Source organism: Oryzias melastigma, linkage group LG16 (assembly GCF_002922805.2).
Source record: "Oryzias melastigma strain HK-1 linkage group LG16, ASM292280v2, whole genome shotgun sequence".
Lineage (NCBI taxonomy): Eukaryota > Metazoa > Chordata > Actinopteri > Beloniformes > Adrianichthyidae > Oryzias > Oryzias melastigma.
Genome location: NC_050527.1, coordinates 10,300,710 through 10,316,891, shown reverse-complemented (window position 1 = coordinate 10,316,891; position 16,182 = coordinate 10,300,710). Strand labels below are relative to the sequence as shown.

General features: G+C 38.8%; 1 protein-coding gene across 3 annotated transcripts in view; it reads right to left on the bottom strand.

Moving 5' to 3' along the window:
* pde11al (phosphodiesterase 11a, like) overlaps positions 1–12,337 on the bottom strand; it is a 17,819-nt gene extending 5,482 nt beyond the window's left edge. For 2 of the 3 annotated variants that reach the window (XM_024268165.2, XM_036216019.1), the window contains exons 1-20: positions 11,020–12,337; positions 10,478–10,636; positions 9,605–9,694; positions 9,269–9,409; positions 9,107–9,171; positions 8,827–8,947; positions 8,619–8,694; positions 8,476–8,543; positions 8,290–8,382; positions 7,674–7,724; positions 7,384–7,530; positions 7,192–7,299; positions 6,754–6,863; positions 6,589–6,679; positions 4,573–4,673; positions 4,379–4,456; positions 4,227–4,290; positions 3,271–3,345; positions 2,416–2,499; positions 2,106–2,312 (exon numbers count right to left, since the gene is read on the bottom strand). In XM_024268165.2, coding sequence (XP_024123933.1) covers positions 2,106–2,312; positions 2,416–2,499; positions 3,271–3,345; positions 4,227–4,290; positions 4,379–4,456; positions 4,573–4,673; positions 6,589–6,679; positions 6,754–6,863; positions 7,192–7,299; positions 7,384–7,530; positions 7,674–7,724; positions 8,290–8,382; positions 8,476–8,543; positions 8,619–8,694; positions 8,827–8,947; positions 9,107–9,171; positions 9,269–9,409; positions 9,605–9,694; positions 10,478–10,636; positions 11,020–11,793 — 2,703 coding nt within the window. In that variant the 5' untranslated portion in view covers positions 11,794–12,337. Of the gene's footprint in view, positions 1–53; positions 2,313–2,415; positions 2,500–3,270; positions 3,346–4,226; positions 4,291–4,378; positions 4,457–4,572; positions 4,674–6,588; positions 6,680–6,753; positions 6,864–7,191; positions 7,300–7,383; positions 7,531–7,673; positions 7,725–8,289; positions 8,383–8,475; positions 8,544–8,618; positions 8,695–8,826; positions 8,948–9,106; positions 9,172–9,268; positions 9,410–9,604; positions 9,695–10,477; positions 10,637–11,019 lie in introns of those variants that run through there. The other variant, XM_024268164.2, reaches the window with a different exon arrangement.
* Positions 12,338–16,182: the final 3,845 nt, after the last annotated feature.

Sequence of the window (16,182 nt, the reverse complement as noted above, 5' to 3'; positions counted from 1 at the left end):
GCTTTCTATTAAGCCAGAGCCGCAAAATGCCAAAAAAAGCAAACCCCCAGACAACATCAAAAGTGTTGGACTTTATTTTTTACTCTTCAGAAAGTTTTTTTTTTGTAATAGAGAGGTCAAACTGTATTTTAGTGTGGATTAGATTATTTAATCTCAATCATTTTAAGATTTAATTTTGTGATAGTTACATATAACCTATAACCTATGACAATGGTTCAGATGACGTCTCTGCCCATTTTAGATCAAGTTTTCATGTGTTCTCTCCTGAGATCAATCGGTGATGTATTAAATGTTTTTATGTCATCACAAAAATCACACAAACAAAAATGTCAGGTTGAAACCTGAGGTTAGGAACTCACCAACATATTTACACAATATCATTGATCCCACTGTAAAGACGTTTCCAATATTACTATTTCTGTGTTCACAGTTGTTTTGTTGCTTATGGGAAAAAAAGCGTAATAACTGTTTTGGTTAGTAAAGCCCCTGATGGAATATCTTTGAGATTCCTGCTATCGCTCATAAACAAAAATACACTTCCTGGGAATTTGCGCCCAAAATATGTGTCAAACTCTCATCTCCACAACAGTCATGGGGGAGAATCTTACTGAATGTTGGGAAAATGAAGCACTGCTATAAACAGCTACACTGCCCTTATAGCCTCATTGGGTATTTATGACATCAGCAGTTCCGAAAATCTTCTGATAAAACAGGATAAATCAAACTTTGATCAAAATGGTTGAGAAACGGCTGCAAGGTTCTGCTAAGGATTGAGGTGGATCAGGATTTTTGATTTGTTTAATGTTCATATCTAACATTATATCAAGAATTTAACTCAAAAAAATGAATCTAAGAATAGATCTCCTTTAAGGCACACAGTCGGGCCTCTTTTAGGTCCACCAGAGGGTGAGTTTCTTAAGATTTACACAGACATAGACAGTTTTTATTTTGAGTACAATTAAATTCAACCGGAACTTCCTGATTCATTTTTCTTTTTCATACAAAAATTCACAATTTTTTTTTACATTAATTTTTTTAACTGATAGTAAATATAATTTTTCTAATAAGGAAAAATACTAAATTTGTAGTTCTGCTAAAGTTTTTCAATGAAAATGATAGTTCATTAACAATTTCAAACACAAAAACAATCAAAGAAGCATTCCTGTTGCTGCATGCAAATCAAATCTCCTAGGGCACTTAAAGGCATCAAGAGTCAACAATCCACGTGCAGTTTCAGCACAGCCAGCATGCAACAGCAGACGTGGCAACACACACAACATCTGCGTACGACAAAGAACAGCCTCTGAAGGCACCGTCACATTTCTAGCTTATACACTGTGGCTCAAACACTTCAAAGACACACTGAGCAGTAAAAGAATTCATCTTCTCCTTTCAGGGGTTGCCTAGCAATAACCTCAGCAGTTGTATGTTCGACATTTGTGGGAGAGCATCTGACACTGAAGTGAACACACAGACGCACAGGCACGCTAAGAGTTTGGGTTCAAACAGCTTTTACAAAATTTAGAAATATGTTTTTAATTACCTTTCGGAAAAACTGACTGAAGTACATTACTGATAATAAGGCAAACTGTACATGCATTACAAAGAACCAATTACGCAACTGTAAATCATCAAAAACTGGAAAAATAAGCCATGCAGCCTGAAGAAAAGTACAGCTGAGAACGCAGGCTGCCTGTTACATTCAAGAACACAATCTACATTCATTGAGGCAGCTGATGAGATGTCACAGTGAGTCTTTTGTGCTTTGCAAAGGCATTCCAATGGACAAACTAGACTATAGTAACACCTGTCTCTCTTTGGTTTGAACTGCTTTTTATGTCGGAGATGAATCACTTTTCGATTGGATTCAAACAGGGACACTGCTTCTCAAAAAGAGATTGGCGAATGGAAAAGAGTTTAATGCTCAGGAGAAGCAACAAGCTCAGCAAATGAGAGTTTCCTATTTCCTTACTACAAAGAATGGTTCACTTTTTTCCTAGAGGTGCCTTGCTCCGAACTACTTTGTCATCAGACGACTCTTTGTTTGCTCTGCACCTCCGATCATCAACGCAGTCAAACTTTGACCCCATTGTGTTGGTTTTTACCGGCCTATCTTTTTCTGGGCGCTCCAGGTTTTCACTGGTTTTAACGTCATCACTGGGCTCGATATTCTGGCCCGGTTCGGGAAACAGACTGGACACTGTGGCTCTGCGGGTCCGCTCACGGGACAAACACAGTTCCTGCCACCTCTCTCGATTCGCCTCAATCCCATCCAACATCGGCTGTAGCTTCCTGTTGAGCTTCAGCAGTGCCTGGGAGAACCACAGGAGAGTTCAGACAGGTTCCACATTCCCAGAGGAGGCTTTTTTATTATGTTTTTTTCCTGAAAATGTGCAATTATCATGAGTTATCTACCTGGTAAAGTGGTTTGCAGATCCCATCAATCCATTCTAGCTGTAAGGCAGGCAGTTCATCCTTACGATTACGGTCAAAGATGGCCTAAAAAAATCATTCAGTTATATATGTTGATTATAATAATATTTTTAGAGTTGACTGTTTTCAGTTTACCTTTCTATTCAGTTTAATCCAAACAATTTTAATACTTTGAAGACCTGCTTCAATCTTCTTTTGGTCTACTCTAAAAGCATTCCCATTGGTCTTTTAGCTTTTATATTTCACCAAAATCTAAAAATCTGTATGGTTTTCTAGGACATAGTTTCTCCAGAATGGTAGGAGTTCATTCCAGTAGAAATTTGCCAATGAGTTATTTGGCGCAGAGCAACCCCGCCCCCCTTCCCCTCCCCATTACTGAAAGCTCTCTGTTTACATGGTCTCTTACAGTCTCTCACACCCCCAACTTAACATTATTGGTGTAACACAAATTGCGAACAATATTTTATCTATCCAGGAGTACAGTTTTGAGCCAAATGTCAGCTTAGAAGAGGATAACAAAGACATTCATGGATCTAATTGTCCACAAGCAGATGCATAAAAATGAAGCATCCAGTGTATTTTCTACATCACATATGATTTGAATAACAAAATACAAATACAATTTTAAACTTGATTTTCTTTGTATATGTTCTCAATCATCAGAAAATTGTCACAAGAACATGTTAAAAACACCAAAAACACAATTTTCATTAGAGTATTAACCAAAACAGGGAATCCCAATAACCAAAAAGTTGCTTAGGATCAGAAATTTTATCTGGGAAAACATTCAGATTAAAATATTCCACAAACAATTACAATTTTTTTTTTTTTACTCACTGCTGGCGTTAGTTTAAGTTCCGACCTCTCCCTGTCTCCTTGTTCAAAGAATTCACTGGTCACCAGCTCTGCAACCTGTGAACATTTATGGGGAAAAAAAGTTTTTTTTTATTTTATTTTTTTTTATTAATATTTAAAGTACTTTTCTAAATGTGATAACTGTAAGTCAAATGTTTGTTTATAAAACAGCAAACTGCAACATGTTCCAAATTATTATGCAAATTATATTTTGTTTATGATTTAAATTTCCACACTAGGTGAAATTACATTTCAGTAAAAGGAAACCTGAGAACCTTTACAAATAAATATTTGTACTTTTTTAGGGAGGGACACAATTCTGCATATTCCAAAGATATTTATTTATTTTTTAAGTGTGTTCTGTTAATTTCCCTCTAATATGTAAAATTATTACACCACTCATGTTCATGTTTTCCTCTACTATTATGTCGCAGTGTTTTGCCAGTGTTAACAAGGCTCCACAGAGTGAGGCAATAAGCTTCTTTAAGCTTTGCAAATAAATCAAACACCTCTCTGTCTCCAATTAAGAATAAGTAGATTGGAAAATTAAGTGGATTAGAAAACTAACTGGGATTTACATGGTGACTTCCCAAACAACTGCTTTAATTGAGGTTTATTTAGAGAGCTTCAGGGGGATTACATCCTTAGCCTGTGTAGGCGGACTTTAAAGCATAAATTAAGAGAAGCTAATCCTTTTTTTCCCCTAAATTGGCTCTAAAAGTTTGGTTAAACTTCCTGCAATTAACAGCCGTGTTGATTTAAAGAAATCACAAGTGTGTTTCGACTGCTTAATTACATTTTTATCAGATGTTTAAATTAGCATATTTTTTATCCTTTTATCACAACATGACGGTTTTCTAAATAAAACATTATTAAATGTCTCGTGTGACCAATTAAAGAACTCTCGGTGTGTACAAAACTTGGTGAGGAGCTCAAACCTGTTTGGAAATCTTCCAAGGTCGAGTGACGGCCCCCAGATCACACGCCGTCATCAGCATGGACCTGTTGATGACAACGGAGCCTTTTTCTGTCTCTGCTGCGCATTCCACAGTAAAGTAGATTTTTATTTAGTTCAGTTAAATGTGGAAACCTGAGTGCTTCTCTGTGTCCTTCATCTGTCCAACTGAATTCTCCAGACAAGACACGCTCAAAGAACTTGGCTCTGCGCCTTTCAGTTCAAGCAAAGAGTTAAGAATACACAAAATGGTACATTTTACTTCCTGGTATATTTCAGGATTTGTATTAGATGATATGCTTTACTTTAATTAGCAAAAGCTCACTTACTCAAAGTGCAAAGTAAGGTCTGTGGAGAGAATGGCCTGCTTCAATAGTTGCATCATGTTGCTGTACTCTTTCGAGCTGAGGTTTGCAAAGATGTTGTGACCCTGGACGAGAAAACACAATTATTAACGCCACAAGTTTGCACACAAAAGAAGGCATCGACATGGACAATGCCAAACCAGCCCCAGCTTTTCAAAAGCCATCGCTCCTCTGGAAGATGAAACTCCCAATGGTCTTTTTCTGAATCTTCCGTTAGAGGAAATCAATGCACAAACACAATCCATGATCAAACTGATCCACACTAGAGACAATGCATCTCCTCCCAGTGAAGCCAAAACTTCCTGCTTGTCAGCAGTTTTTGGAAAACACCGACCCACTCATGAAACTGCACAACAGCAGATCTATGCGACTCTGGTGGTCTCAATGCCACCCTGGAACTATTTTAATGAATGTTCTGTCATACAGGATCAGATGTTTTGCTTTGTCATTTCTTCCCCTTTTCAGTTAATTGATTTTTTAAGGCTTATTTAGACTGCTAAAAATAAAAGTGCAAATCATGCATTCATACTGTCCAGTAGAGGGAGTCCCAGCGATTCTAACTGAGAAATGTATTTTAACATAAAAAAAGCTGCAGATATTTACAAGGTAATGTCAGTGCAACCGAAGCATAGACTCAGAAAACCTGGAGTTAAATCTTATTCATCAATAGATATATTTGTCATCTTTCAATAATAAAAATGAATCAAATCGTTAATGTGATTTGTTACACTCCTAATAAGGATAAAATTTCTCAGGATGCAATGATAAACTTTCTTCCCAATTCAGTTCAAACCACGGTTTTGTTTCAGTTTGATAGTTGGTTTGATTATCAATTGATTCAATTTTATTATTGATTTAAAATGAAATATTACACCCCTTTAAAAAAAATAATATTAAACTATCATATTTTGAGATAATAAATCTCACTGAAAATGCTTTTATTTTGCTTACATTTTTGCATATCAAACAGCAGGTTTGGGACTAGTTCACAAACTGTGCAAAAGTTTAATAAAACATCTTAACTAGTAAGAAAAATCTGTTTTTTACCTATATGTTTACAGTTTGTTGAGTTTGTTGTTAAATAGCAATTTATACATATTAATGATTTGTCATAATCTTGAAACCTGCAGTCTGGGTCAAAGTTAGAACATGCTGTTGACACGGTAACATTCTAAAGTTACACTTTGACTTAAGTCTAAAGACTAATTTAATTAGGTAAAGTTAATTAGAGACAAACAAACCACAATTTTAGTGGACAACAGAAACCCATTTTCACATTTAATTCTTCCAATTAAATGCTGGCGAAAGGAGTCTAAAAGCAAAAATTACAACAAAAAAAGGTCTTAAACTTTCCTCTGTTTCAATTTAATCTTAATAAACAAAATAACACATTTAACTTTTGTGCTTTCAGCCCTGCATTTTTTTAAACGCTTTTTTTTTTGCAGTAGAGATTAGTTACTCTCTAATAAAGAAGACCTGTTCACATTAATACAGCTTCCTTTTTATTCCCTGGTGTTTCCCAGTCCCACCACAGATTAGCCACTGATTAGCTCCAGTGGAAGCGTTAAGATCAGGAGCCTATAGCTCTAAGGATGCCACAGAGGGCTAGTGAGGGAGGAGCAAACATGTTTAGTATCTATCTCATTTAGATTTAAAGTTTTATGAAGCAGTGAGCATCCAGCCAGAGGTTTGGCCAGCATTGGCCCACTGTGTCTCTGGCTGTTTTAATGTATTATTTGTTTTGTTTGTCTTCTGCGTCTTAGATAAATGTGCACATATCTTCATGTCATAAAATAATTTTATTAAGTTCAACCTTTTTCTGTGTCCTTTAAACAACAATTTCCAGGCAAAATGTGGCAAATTAAATATTGACAAACCACTGAAAAATGAGTTAAATTCTTTAAGTCTTTTTCACTCATGATACTTAGATATTAACATGTAAAAGTCAGATGAAAGGCATATTAATAGGTTTGGACTGACCTCACTCTGCAAAATCATGACCGCGTGGTTGAAGTGATGGTGCTCCAGGGTGGCTGAGGTCCCGTAGAGCAGAGCGAGCGCAGAGCCAGTCCTGCAGAAATAACACAGCAGTGAGCGACACTGGCACAAAGCAGAGCAGCTTCTACTGAAGTCCTCGGGATTTACTTGGCTTGAAATGCATTGTTGGTGCCTCGGTGGTCCAAGTCATGGCACAAACAGCCCACCATCAGAGCCAGGATCTCTGCGTCTGCGAGCACATCCTGGAAGTTGGCCGTCTGCAGAAAGCAGAGAGAATCAACATTGTATCTACTGGTATGGCACGGAAAACATTTTTTTTTTCCCTTTTAGAGCAATGTTTAAATAGCTGCAACAGACTGGCAACCTGCTCAGGGTGTACCCTGACTTCGGCCAACAGTAGCTGGGTTGGCTCCAGCAACTCCACGACCACGAATGGACGGAAGGATGGAAATTCAATAAAAATGCAACTTTTTGCCCAGTTTTTTGGATTTCCATCTCATTGATTACATGGCATTCCTATTAATTTGTCATTACCACCCCAACTATAACCATAAACTAAACTGATGTTTCCTGTCTCAAGCTTACCTTGATCATGGTGAACATGCACTGTGACACATTGAAAGCATGCCTCCAGTTGTGATAGGCAACAGTTCGATAGTTCTTCCTCACAGTCAGAAGCCACCGGCACAAAACCTACAAGCAAATGTTGCACAGATGACAAACTCACTGCTTAATTTTATGCAAAGGCAAAAAGCAGTAGCGGCTCCTGCCGCTCACCTCATAGTCAATTTTAAACTTCTGCACAACTCCCAGTTCCTGAAACATTCGGAGGGATGCGGTGATCATGGCGTCATTGTCCAAGGAGAAGTCATTGAAATGAAACTCATCGATTCCCAGCTCGTTGCTCAGGGGGATCTTAGCAGCCTTGAGGGGGGAAGACAAGCTGTTAGTGAGCCAGTGCCAGAGAAGGATGGTGTACACCAATTCCTCAATTTATAATTTTTTTCCATTATGGCAGAACAACGTTATATACAAGCTGATCTCTGAGGCTTCAGGCTGTGGTTTACCTTGAGTCGATCAACTTCTACTTTGGAGCAGGTAGCATGGTAAGACAGCATCTGAAAAACCGCAAGTCACGCAGAACGGTGAAACTTCAGAGATACTGATACCAAAATCTGATGAAACAAAATACATTTTACAAAACTGTTTGTTGTCACATTATTTAACTCCAAAGGATTTTTTCCTTTAATTGACATATTATTTTAAAACAGTAAAGACGATGTGATGGGAGCATTGCTTTGATGAGAGCTGAGCACGCTGGAACATCTATTTATCATGAATTATTGAATTATTGAAGGCAGCTGAAATATTTATTGTAGAGAAGCAGAACTATGTTTTCTGAGGATAATGTGACTGCACAGGTTAGATAGCAGGTACTGGAACAGAACGCAGCCGCACACATTTATTTGTTAGAGGGGGGGGGGGGTCTTTTGGGATTAGCATTAATTAGTCACACCAAACTCTGCGCTTATGCATAATTTAAGATGATTTGTATGAGTCTAACAGAAAACAGTTTTACACGGTCCAATACTAATATGGCATCAATGTCAAATTTGTTTCATAGGCATAAAAAGAATGGAAATAAAGAAACAAAAATGGCTCATTTTAGAAAAAAATGCTTACATCCAGGGCTACTGACTGTTTGGCCCAGGTCTTCTTCACCTGGTTGTACATCATTGTATTGTTGATGCCGAGTCCACAGAATATCACAAAAGCCTGTGCACGGAAGACAAAAGTTTTTTTTTTTTTTTTTTCAAGATTTAAGCAAGTTTGGGAGTGAGGCTATAAATAAAAATTGAACCAGCTGACCTCAAATAGCCTCTGATCTGCATCATTAAACGTCTTTCTGTCCAAACGATTCAGGATTTGTGCAACTCCTGAAAGAAACATGCATGAATCTTTCAATCACATGTATAAAATTACCTTTTTATAAACATTTTTAATTAACGTACCAATAATCTGATGAGTTCGATTCCAAATGGGGACACATAAGACAGATCTGATGTGAAACCCCGAAGCTTGATCTGCCTTTAAGCATAAAAGTTGATTTTAGATTGTTTGTTTTGGCAAAATAAGCAAACGCAAAGGCCTAAAAATTCTGAACTTGTTGGGATTAAAGATGAATGTAAGCTGCTAAAGAAAACAGAATTTTGTCCACACCTCAGCATCGAAGCGTGGGTCCTGACAGACGTCGCTGATGTTAACTGGCAGTCCAGTGGAAGCCACCAGCTCAGCAATGCTGTTATTGATTAGCCAGTCGGAGCAGGACAGCTTCTCCATGCTGAGTTGGGCAACAAACACCAGAGAGTCAGTCAACTCTAAAGGAAAGAATTGGGAAGTTGCTTTATTTAGAGGGTAACTAGTTTTGTCATGCAGGAATTTATGAGGTCTAGTGCTGCCACTCTTGTGTGATGCTTGTATTTATTTAAGACTCTTCCACCTGATATCCCGGTCTATGTTGCACAAGGGAGACATGAGCTCAAACGTCTTGGAGAATTTCACAACCTGTGACATGATCACAAAAGTGTACATTTTAAAAAAAAAAAGTTAGAAGTTCATTAAGCACAACTGAGGGTGAAAAGATCGAAAGAAAAGATCTCACAGGTGAATCGATGTCCTCCAGGAGAAGTACAGAGCAGCGCTCACACTGCAGAAGCGTCAGCGCTCTCTGCATGATCTTCCTGACAATCTTCTCCAAGTCGGTCTGCTCTTCAAACAGGTCATTCACCACCTCTAACAAAGACTGGAGCAAAAACAATACATGTCTTGATTATGATCTCATGAGTCAATGGATTAGAGAGTCATTCTGACACAAGAAAAAGGAGCACAAAACCTTAATTTGGAGTGTTAGATATTGTTACTGTCTTTGTATATATTTATTTAGAATTTATAAATATGATTTTTTTTGTTTGTTTGCTGAAATTGCACAAGTTCTTACCCTACTTCTCTCATACTCCTTGCGAGACTCTGAAAACAACTTGGCATTGGAAATCGATATTCCACAGAATGGTAGATACATCTGCAGCACCTGAGCAAAATGCAAGAGAAGAAAAATGTACTTTCCTTTAAAAATATGTAAAAGCTATTAAAAAAAGATATTCGTAAAATGTGTGATGATGATGGGAAAGCAAAAATGGGCCAGACAGTTCTATTTTCAGTATTCAGTCTTAGTCGGACATCAAAGCCCCAGAAATATCTGGAGAAGCTTTTCTTTTTTTATATATTTTTGTTGCTGAAATTCAATTTGTATTTCATTTATTTTAGCATTAATTGACAATCATTTTTGCCACTGCGCCTAATAGAAAAACATATTTTGTAAATCCCAAGAAACTTTAATGTTCAAGCACTGCATTAACATCAAAGAAAGCAGTTTCACTTTTTTCTAACTTTGTTCTGCCACCTTGTGGATAAACATTTACTAACATAATTCAACTAAAAGTATTTGTGAGCTCTAAAATTTCATTTTAATGTATTTTCCCCTTTTTAATTAAAAAGTATGAAATGCAGAAAAACAAATATATTTTTGCTTTACTTCATGCTAATATTTTGCTTGCATATATTCTAATATTGTCTTATTAAACAGGAAGACAATTAGGAAATTTGTGATATTTCTAGGTAAGAATTAAAAATTGAGTAGTTAAATAGTTCAGGTTCTTCTCTAACAAATGCTACAGTGTATTATATCAATGCAATATGATTTTATCCTCTTTCAAAAAGCCCCTTATGGCACTCATCTGAACAGTAAGGACAGAAATAGGCTCATATTTAGGCGTGTGCTTGTAGGTGATCGGGGTTCTTCGGAGGCTTGTACCTTCTCATCATCTTCATTAAAAGGGGTTCCCATGGGGTTTTTGTTGATTGCTTGAACAACGCCAATGACTTCTCCATCGCTGTTGCAGATGGCCATACAGAGGATGGTCTGAGTCTTGTAGCCGGTTAACTTGTCAATCTCATCACTGAAACGGTGGTCCTGAAACAAACAGACACCTGTTTATTGTCTTGTAGAGAGGGCATTTATGAGCACATTTTCTGCAGCCCAGTTCTGCAGTTTTTACTATGGGAGAGAAAGCATTATGGGCTGCTTCTCGCTGGCCTATTTCGATTGGCCTTCTGTTGCTGAAATAGTCTTCCATATCTCCATGTTCCCAAAGTCAGCCCACTTGCCCCAGGGCCAGGAGATAATGATGTTGTGCCCAGAGTCACTTGTGGGAAAGTCATTAATTTTCCCCCAAAATCTGAGCAAAACATTTCTGTTCACTATCTATAGAGTTTTGCACCAAAGGAATAAACTTCTTTTTTTTATTTTTTAATACATTATTTTGTTTGATCTCCAATATTAAAAAAAAAAAATACCTCATATGCATTAGAGATGTTTACAGTCTCTCCATGCTCTGCTACATATCCAATGATGCCTTTCCCCCACGGCACTTGCACTTCATTAGAGTCTACAGTGCTGGATGATGGTCTCACTGTGGTGCCAGAGTGCACATCAAAGAATTTGGACACCAAGGTCCTCTTGTGAGCGGGTCCCTCGACGAGGAAGAGCGAGCACCTGTCAGCGTCCACCAGGATGCACACGTTGATGAGGATTTTATAACTCAGGTTGGTTAAGTCCAATTCGTTCGAAATGTCTTTTACCAACTCCAAGAAAAACTCCCTTTCGTTGGTTTCTTTCAGTCTGTACTTGTAGTCGATGGCGCTGGAGGCGTACTGAGGCACGTTGACCCTCGATTCCAGCAGCGCGCTCAGGATGTGCGCGGTGGTCGGAGGCAGGGAGCTGGCTTTACGCAGGAGCGCGCGGCGCCTCATGCTCGACTGGGACTCGTGTTCGCTCAGGCTCACGTGCTCGTCGTATGTGCGGTGCGCCGTGGTGGCTTTGGAGCGCGCAAAGTTCCGCCGGAGCTCCATGTGGGAAGACCTTCGGCGGAGTCCGTCGGTGTTGGTCGGCCAAAGCGGGTCCAGCGCGGCGCCTCTCTTCTCCTCCGCCGCGGACACTTTGGAGGGTTGGTGCTCCTTCAGCCACCTGCTCACCTGGTCGCATTTGGCTCTCCGCACCAGGTACTCCTCAAACAGATCCGGGTGGCAGTCCAAGAATGCCTCCACATCCGAGAAATCAAACGCTGTCATGGTGAAAGCTTTAAAACACAAGTTACTGGATGACCACAAAGCAGAAGTCCCTAAAACACTTATCCATTTTTATCCAATCTCTTCCATCAAATACTGGAAACAGAATCCTTGTAGAACTGAGTGGAGCAATTGCAAGTGTGTGGATCACTATGCAGAAGTGTGGAAAAATGCAGCGCTTTTATATTCATCCTGGAACCTGAAAAAAACGCTCACTCACACATTTACGCACACGCGCGCACACACAAGCAAAGTGCAGGGCAGGGTGTTTGCTGTCTTCACTCCCTTTCCATTCAATGAAAAAGGGTGTTGATGTTCAATTTAGTCTAAACTTCACTCCTAAATTGGGTAGATACATAAATATTTACCTGCAGAAATGAAAACCTAAACACAACGTTACACACAAACACACTGATGGTTCTCTGCTGCTTTATGAACAGCTCTGAATAACTCAAGGACACTTGTCTCCCTCCAAGCAGAATGCGACTGAACAGACAAAGAAGCAACATCAAAATACTCAAAGAAAAAGTTTCCACCCAAACCTACAAGTAATGTGATTTACCTCAACATTTTACAAAAAGGAAAATAATTCTGCAGAACATGTGCGCCCTTGGAGTGACACACGTGCAGACAGTTTTCATGCCACAGCTTCTCTTGGGCTTTGGAATGTGTGTGGGTTTTTTGTGTAAAACATTCAATTAATGAATTATTCTGCAAAGCCTTGAGCTTTGAAGAGCGAGTTCACACGTTCGGTTTTCGTTCTTTCACTGTCAGCTCACATGAAAAAAGCAGTTAGATGTCTCCATGAAGGCTTTCAGGGTGCTTTCTTTTTGGCCACCAGTGTAAGTTGGATCACCCAAGTGGGTCGTGCTGGCAGCTTATTCCCTGACCAACAGACGACCAAGGAAAATAGACTTTTTAAACATGCACATAATCTAGAATCTAAAAAAAACATTTTTTTTTACTTTTATGTGTCATCCTGAGAATGACATGTTAATCTACAAAGTTTGGAGTGGATTGGGTTTTTTTCTTTCCCATGAATCACGTTTCAGGAGATAACTGGAACTTGATGGATCACGCCGACAGTTGCATCCCTGCTGATGTGTGAAAAGCTGTCGAGGTAAACCATCTGCACAGTAACAGAATAAGGGATCTTGCTTCGGGCTGCAGCACATTTGTAATGCAGCAGCAGAAATGTAATCCATTGAGCTGCGTCCCTGCTGGGGCCGAGCGGTGTAATTGGTTACTGGACTAAGCTTAGGCTGCTTGATAGAACTTGGGTGTTTTTGCTGATACTTCGGACAAAGCCTCTTGAGGATCCCAATTAAAAAGCCGAATGCAAAATATGGGTCTTGTGGGTTAGCAAACGTAGTGAGCTTTGCTGCTTGGAAACCAGTCCGTGTCATGTTGAGGGAAAGGAGTTTGCATTCATTATATGTGCTGGTGTGGTCCTTTCATTTCTGATGATTTAAAAGAGTACATCAGGTTTGTTTATCTATCTTCCAAAATGAATCAATGTTTCTGATTTCGTCTTTACCTAAACTTTTTCAAAACCTTTGCCTGTCATGCACCAACTACGCTCATAATGTCGCATTTATGTTTCTTTTTTCTTTATATCAAATAATAAATTTAAATTTGTATATTTGAATGTTTTGTTTCAATGCTTCTTAAGCTTTTTGAGCCTCTGAAAAACTCTGAATTCCCTTTGAGCTGTCAAAGGTTTCAATCAGGGCTGGGTATCACCAATAATTTCCAGATTCCCTTTCGGGGTCGCGGGGGTGCCGGAGCCTAACCCGGCTACTGATGGGCGAAGGCAGGGTTCACCCTGGAGAGGTCGCCAGTGAATCGCAGGGCCTCAATCACACACCCATTCACTCTCACATTCACACCTAGGGGCAATTTAGAGTCACCAATTAACCTATGAAGCATGTTTTTGGATAGTGGGAGGAAGCCGGAGTCCCCGGTGAAAACCCACGCATGCACGGGGAGAACATGCAAACTCCACACAGAAAGGTCCCAGTTGATGTTTCTGTTTCAGATCCTCCAGCCGGGATTTGAACCGGGGCCTTCTTACTGTGAGGCAAGAGCGCTAACCACTGCGCCACCGTGCAGCCCACTTCTGAGCTTTCATTATGAATTTCTTAGTTTTTTTTTAGTCTTGTTATTTGGACCTTGAGTCTGTAATAAAAAAATCATTCTATTCTATTCTATTCTATTCTATTCTATTCTATTCTATTCTATTCTATACAGCTCCCTCTAGGTTTTGATCAGTCGATAACTAGCCTAAATGCTTCTTTTACTGTTAAAGGTTGCTGACCCCTGTTATAAAGTATGAATTTATTGTTATTTGAGAAATGTCGTCATGGATCTGTAAGGTAACCAGCTTTTGATTGAAATGCCTACTGTGTACAAAGGGTTAAATCTGTATTTAATTTGTTACAGGTTAGAATTATTCTTAGCTATTCTCATCTCAGATTTTCTTTGGAATCAAAAAAACAATAAAATTATAAATTAAAAGTCAAGTTCTTTGAAAATAAGATGTCACAAACTAATCTGACATACTGTAGTTTTTTTGTAATGGTTTCAATTTTTCATGTCTCCTCTTCCCTAAATCAAATGACAGATGAGGGGAAAAAGTTGTGAGCACCATGGACAGCTCACATCCACTAAACCAGAGAAGAAGATGTTCCCCAAAATGAGCACGCGCTTTACTCCCCATCACAAGGACAGGATGATTGTTGGACAGAGAAAGAAAACTTCTCCCTGTGACTATTATCCTCAAACAAAGTTTGCTGCATCTAAAGCCTATATCACCTGTGTTCTATTGCTTAGAAGTGGGGACAATGAAATCTGACTCCTGCAACCAAGCACCAGCCACACACGGCTTGTATCTGGTGTCAGCGTGTGCTGGTCGGATCCAGCTAGATTTTCATTTCACTTTATGCTTGGTTGAATGAGTGCACTAAGCCGTGAACGTGTAATATCATCAGATCCACATATGATGACAGGATGAGGCAGTCCGGAGCAGTGATTACAAAATGTAATATGATGGAAAAAAACCTACACACTCTGGTTCATGCTGATTAAAATGAAAACGCTTACACTTGATGGTATCCTCCTTCGGCGAACGATGACTAAGAGTCTGTTTCCTCACTTTAAAGCTACAAAAGCATTCCGCTGACACGGTGTGCTGCAGGTGGGATAGGGTGTCAGTCACGCCGATCCGGTTGCTTGTCTTAACAAGGCCATCCTGGTTGATCCTTCAATCCGAGTCTGAAACTGCTCAGAGATGAGGAAGTCCTCATCAGGCAACAACAACTTCAAATTAAGCAATCAGACCATCTGTAACAGGAGAAGAATTAGGATTTTTGTTCTCTTTTATGTGAGTTTTTCTTTTTATTTTATAACGTTTGTGTTTTTAAGATTTCTATTGGTGACTTGTTCTGGATTTGTCCACATTTTTTTCTAATACCAGAGTGGGATTTTCTCCTCAATTTCTTCATTTTGCATAAAATCTCCAGATCTTCCCAGCCTGGATCTTCAGCTCGTTCTTGCTTGGAGTAAGAAAATCTCACTCATTATCACATGAAGAGAATATAGAATAATATACTTGTTTTACCTTTACAGGCAAATGGACAACCAACAGTTTTACAGCAGGACCCGCAGAAATAAAATCATTGATCGCCTCAATGACCAACTGTAGGTTTATTTGTTTTGTTGAAATTCACTGAAATGTGCTGAGTTCTGTTTATTTGGTGAAAAAAGCTAATTACTTTTTTTTTTTCTACCAGCATACCAAAACCAACTGAAGTCAATGTGGCGTGAGTTTATTTGTTGTAAACATGTAAACATGATCTATCCTCTGTTCTTTCTTTTTTATGGGGATTTTTTCTGCATCATTTTAATACATTTTTGACTGTTTTTTCAGAGATAAAATGATGAGTGCTGTCACTCCGAAGGAGCACCCCTTATCATCACACATGTCTCGGCTTGCAGTCTTTCCATCTTTCTTCCCCTCTGACGAATCAGAGTCTAGATCAACTTCTCGAGCCTTTCTTGACTCCTGTGTCCCAAACAGAGTTCAGAATGTGATTCTGCTCAGCAAGACTAAAGGTAAGACGGTTAAAAAAAATAAGGATGTGGAATATAAACTAAAGCTGCTGCCAATGTTGTGTAAAAAAATAGGGATTTTGTTTTTTGTTTTTTTTGTTTTTTTGTTTTTTAAGAGTCAATATTTATATTCAATCCTGGGAACACTTTTATTCACTTTTGATTTAATTCTGAGTGCCTTTGTTGAGATTTACTCTTTTAGGGGTTTGTTTTGTTCAGACTGAATCAGATGACATGGTTATTTTACATTTAACATGTTTTTGGTCGAATTTTAGACAATAT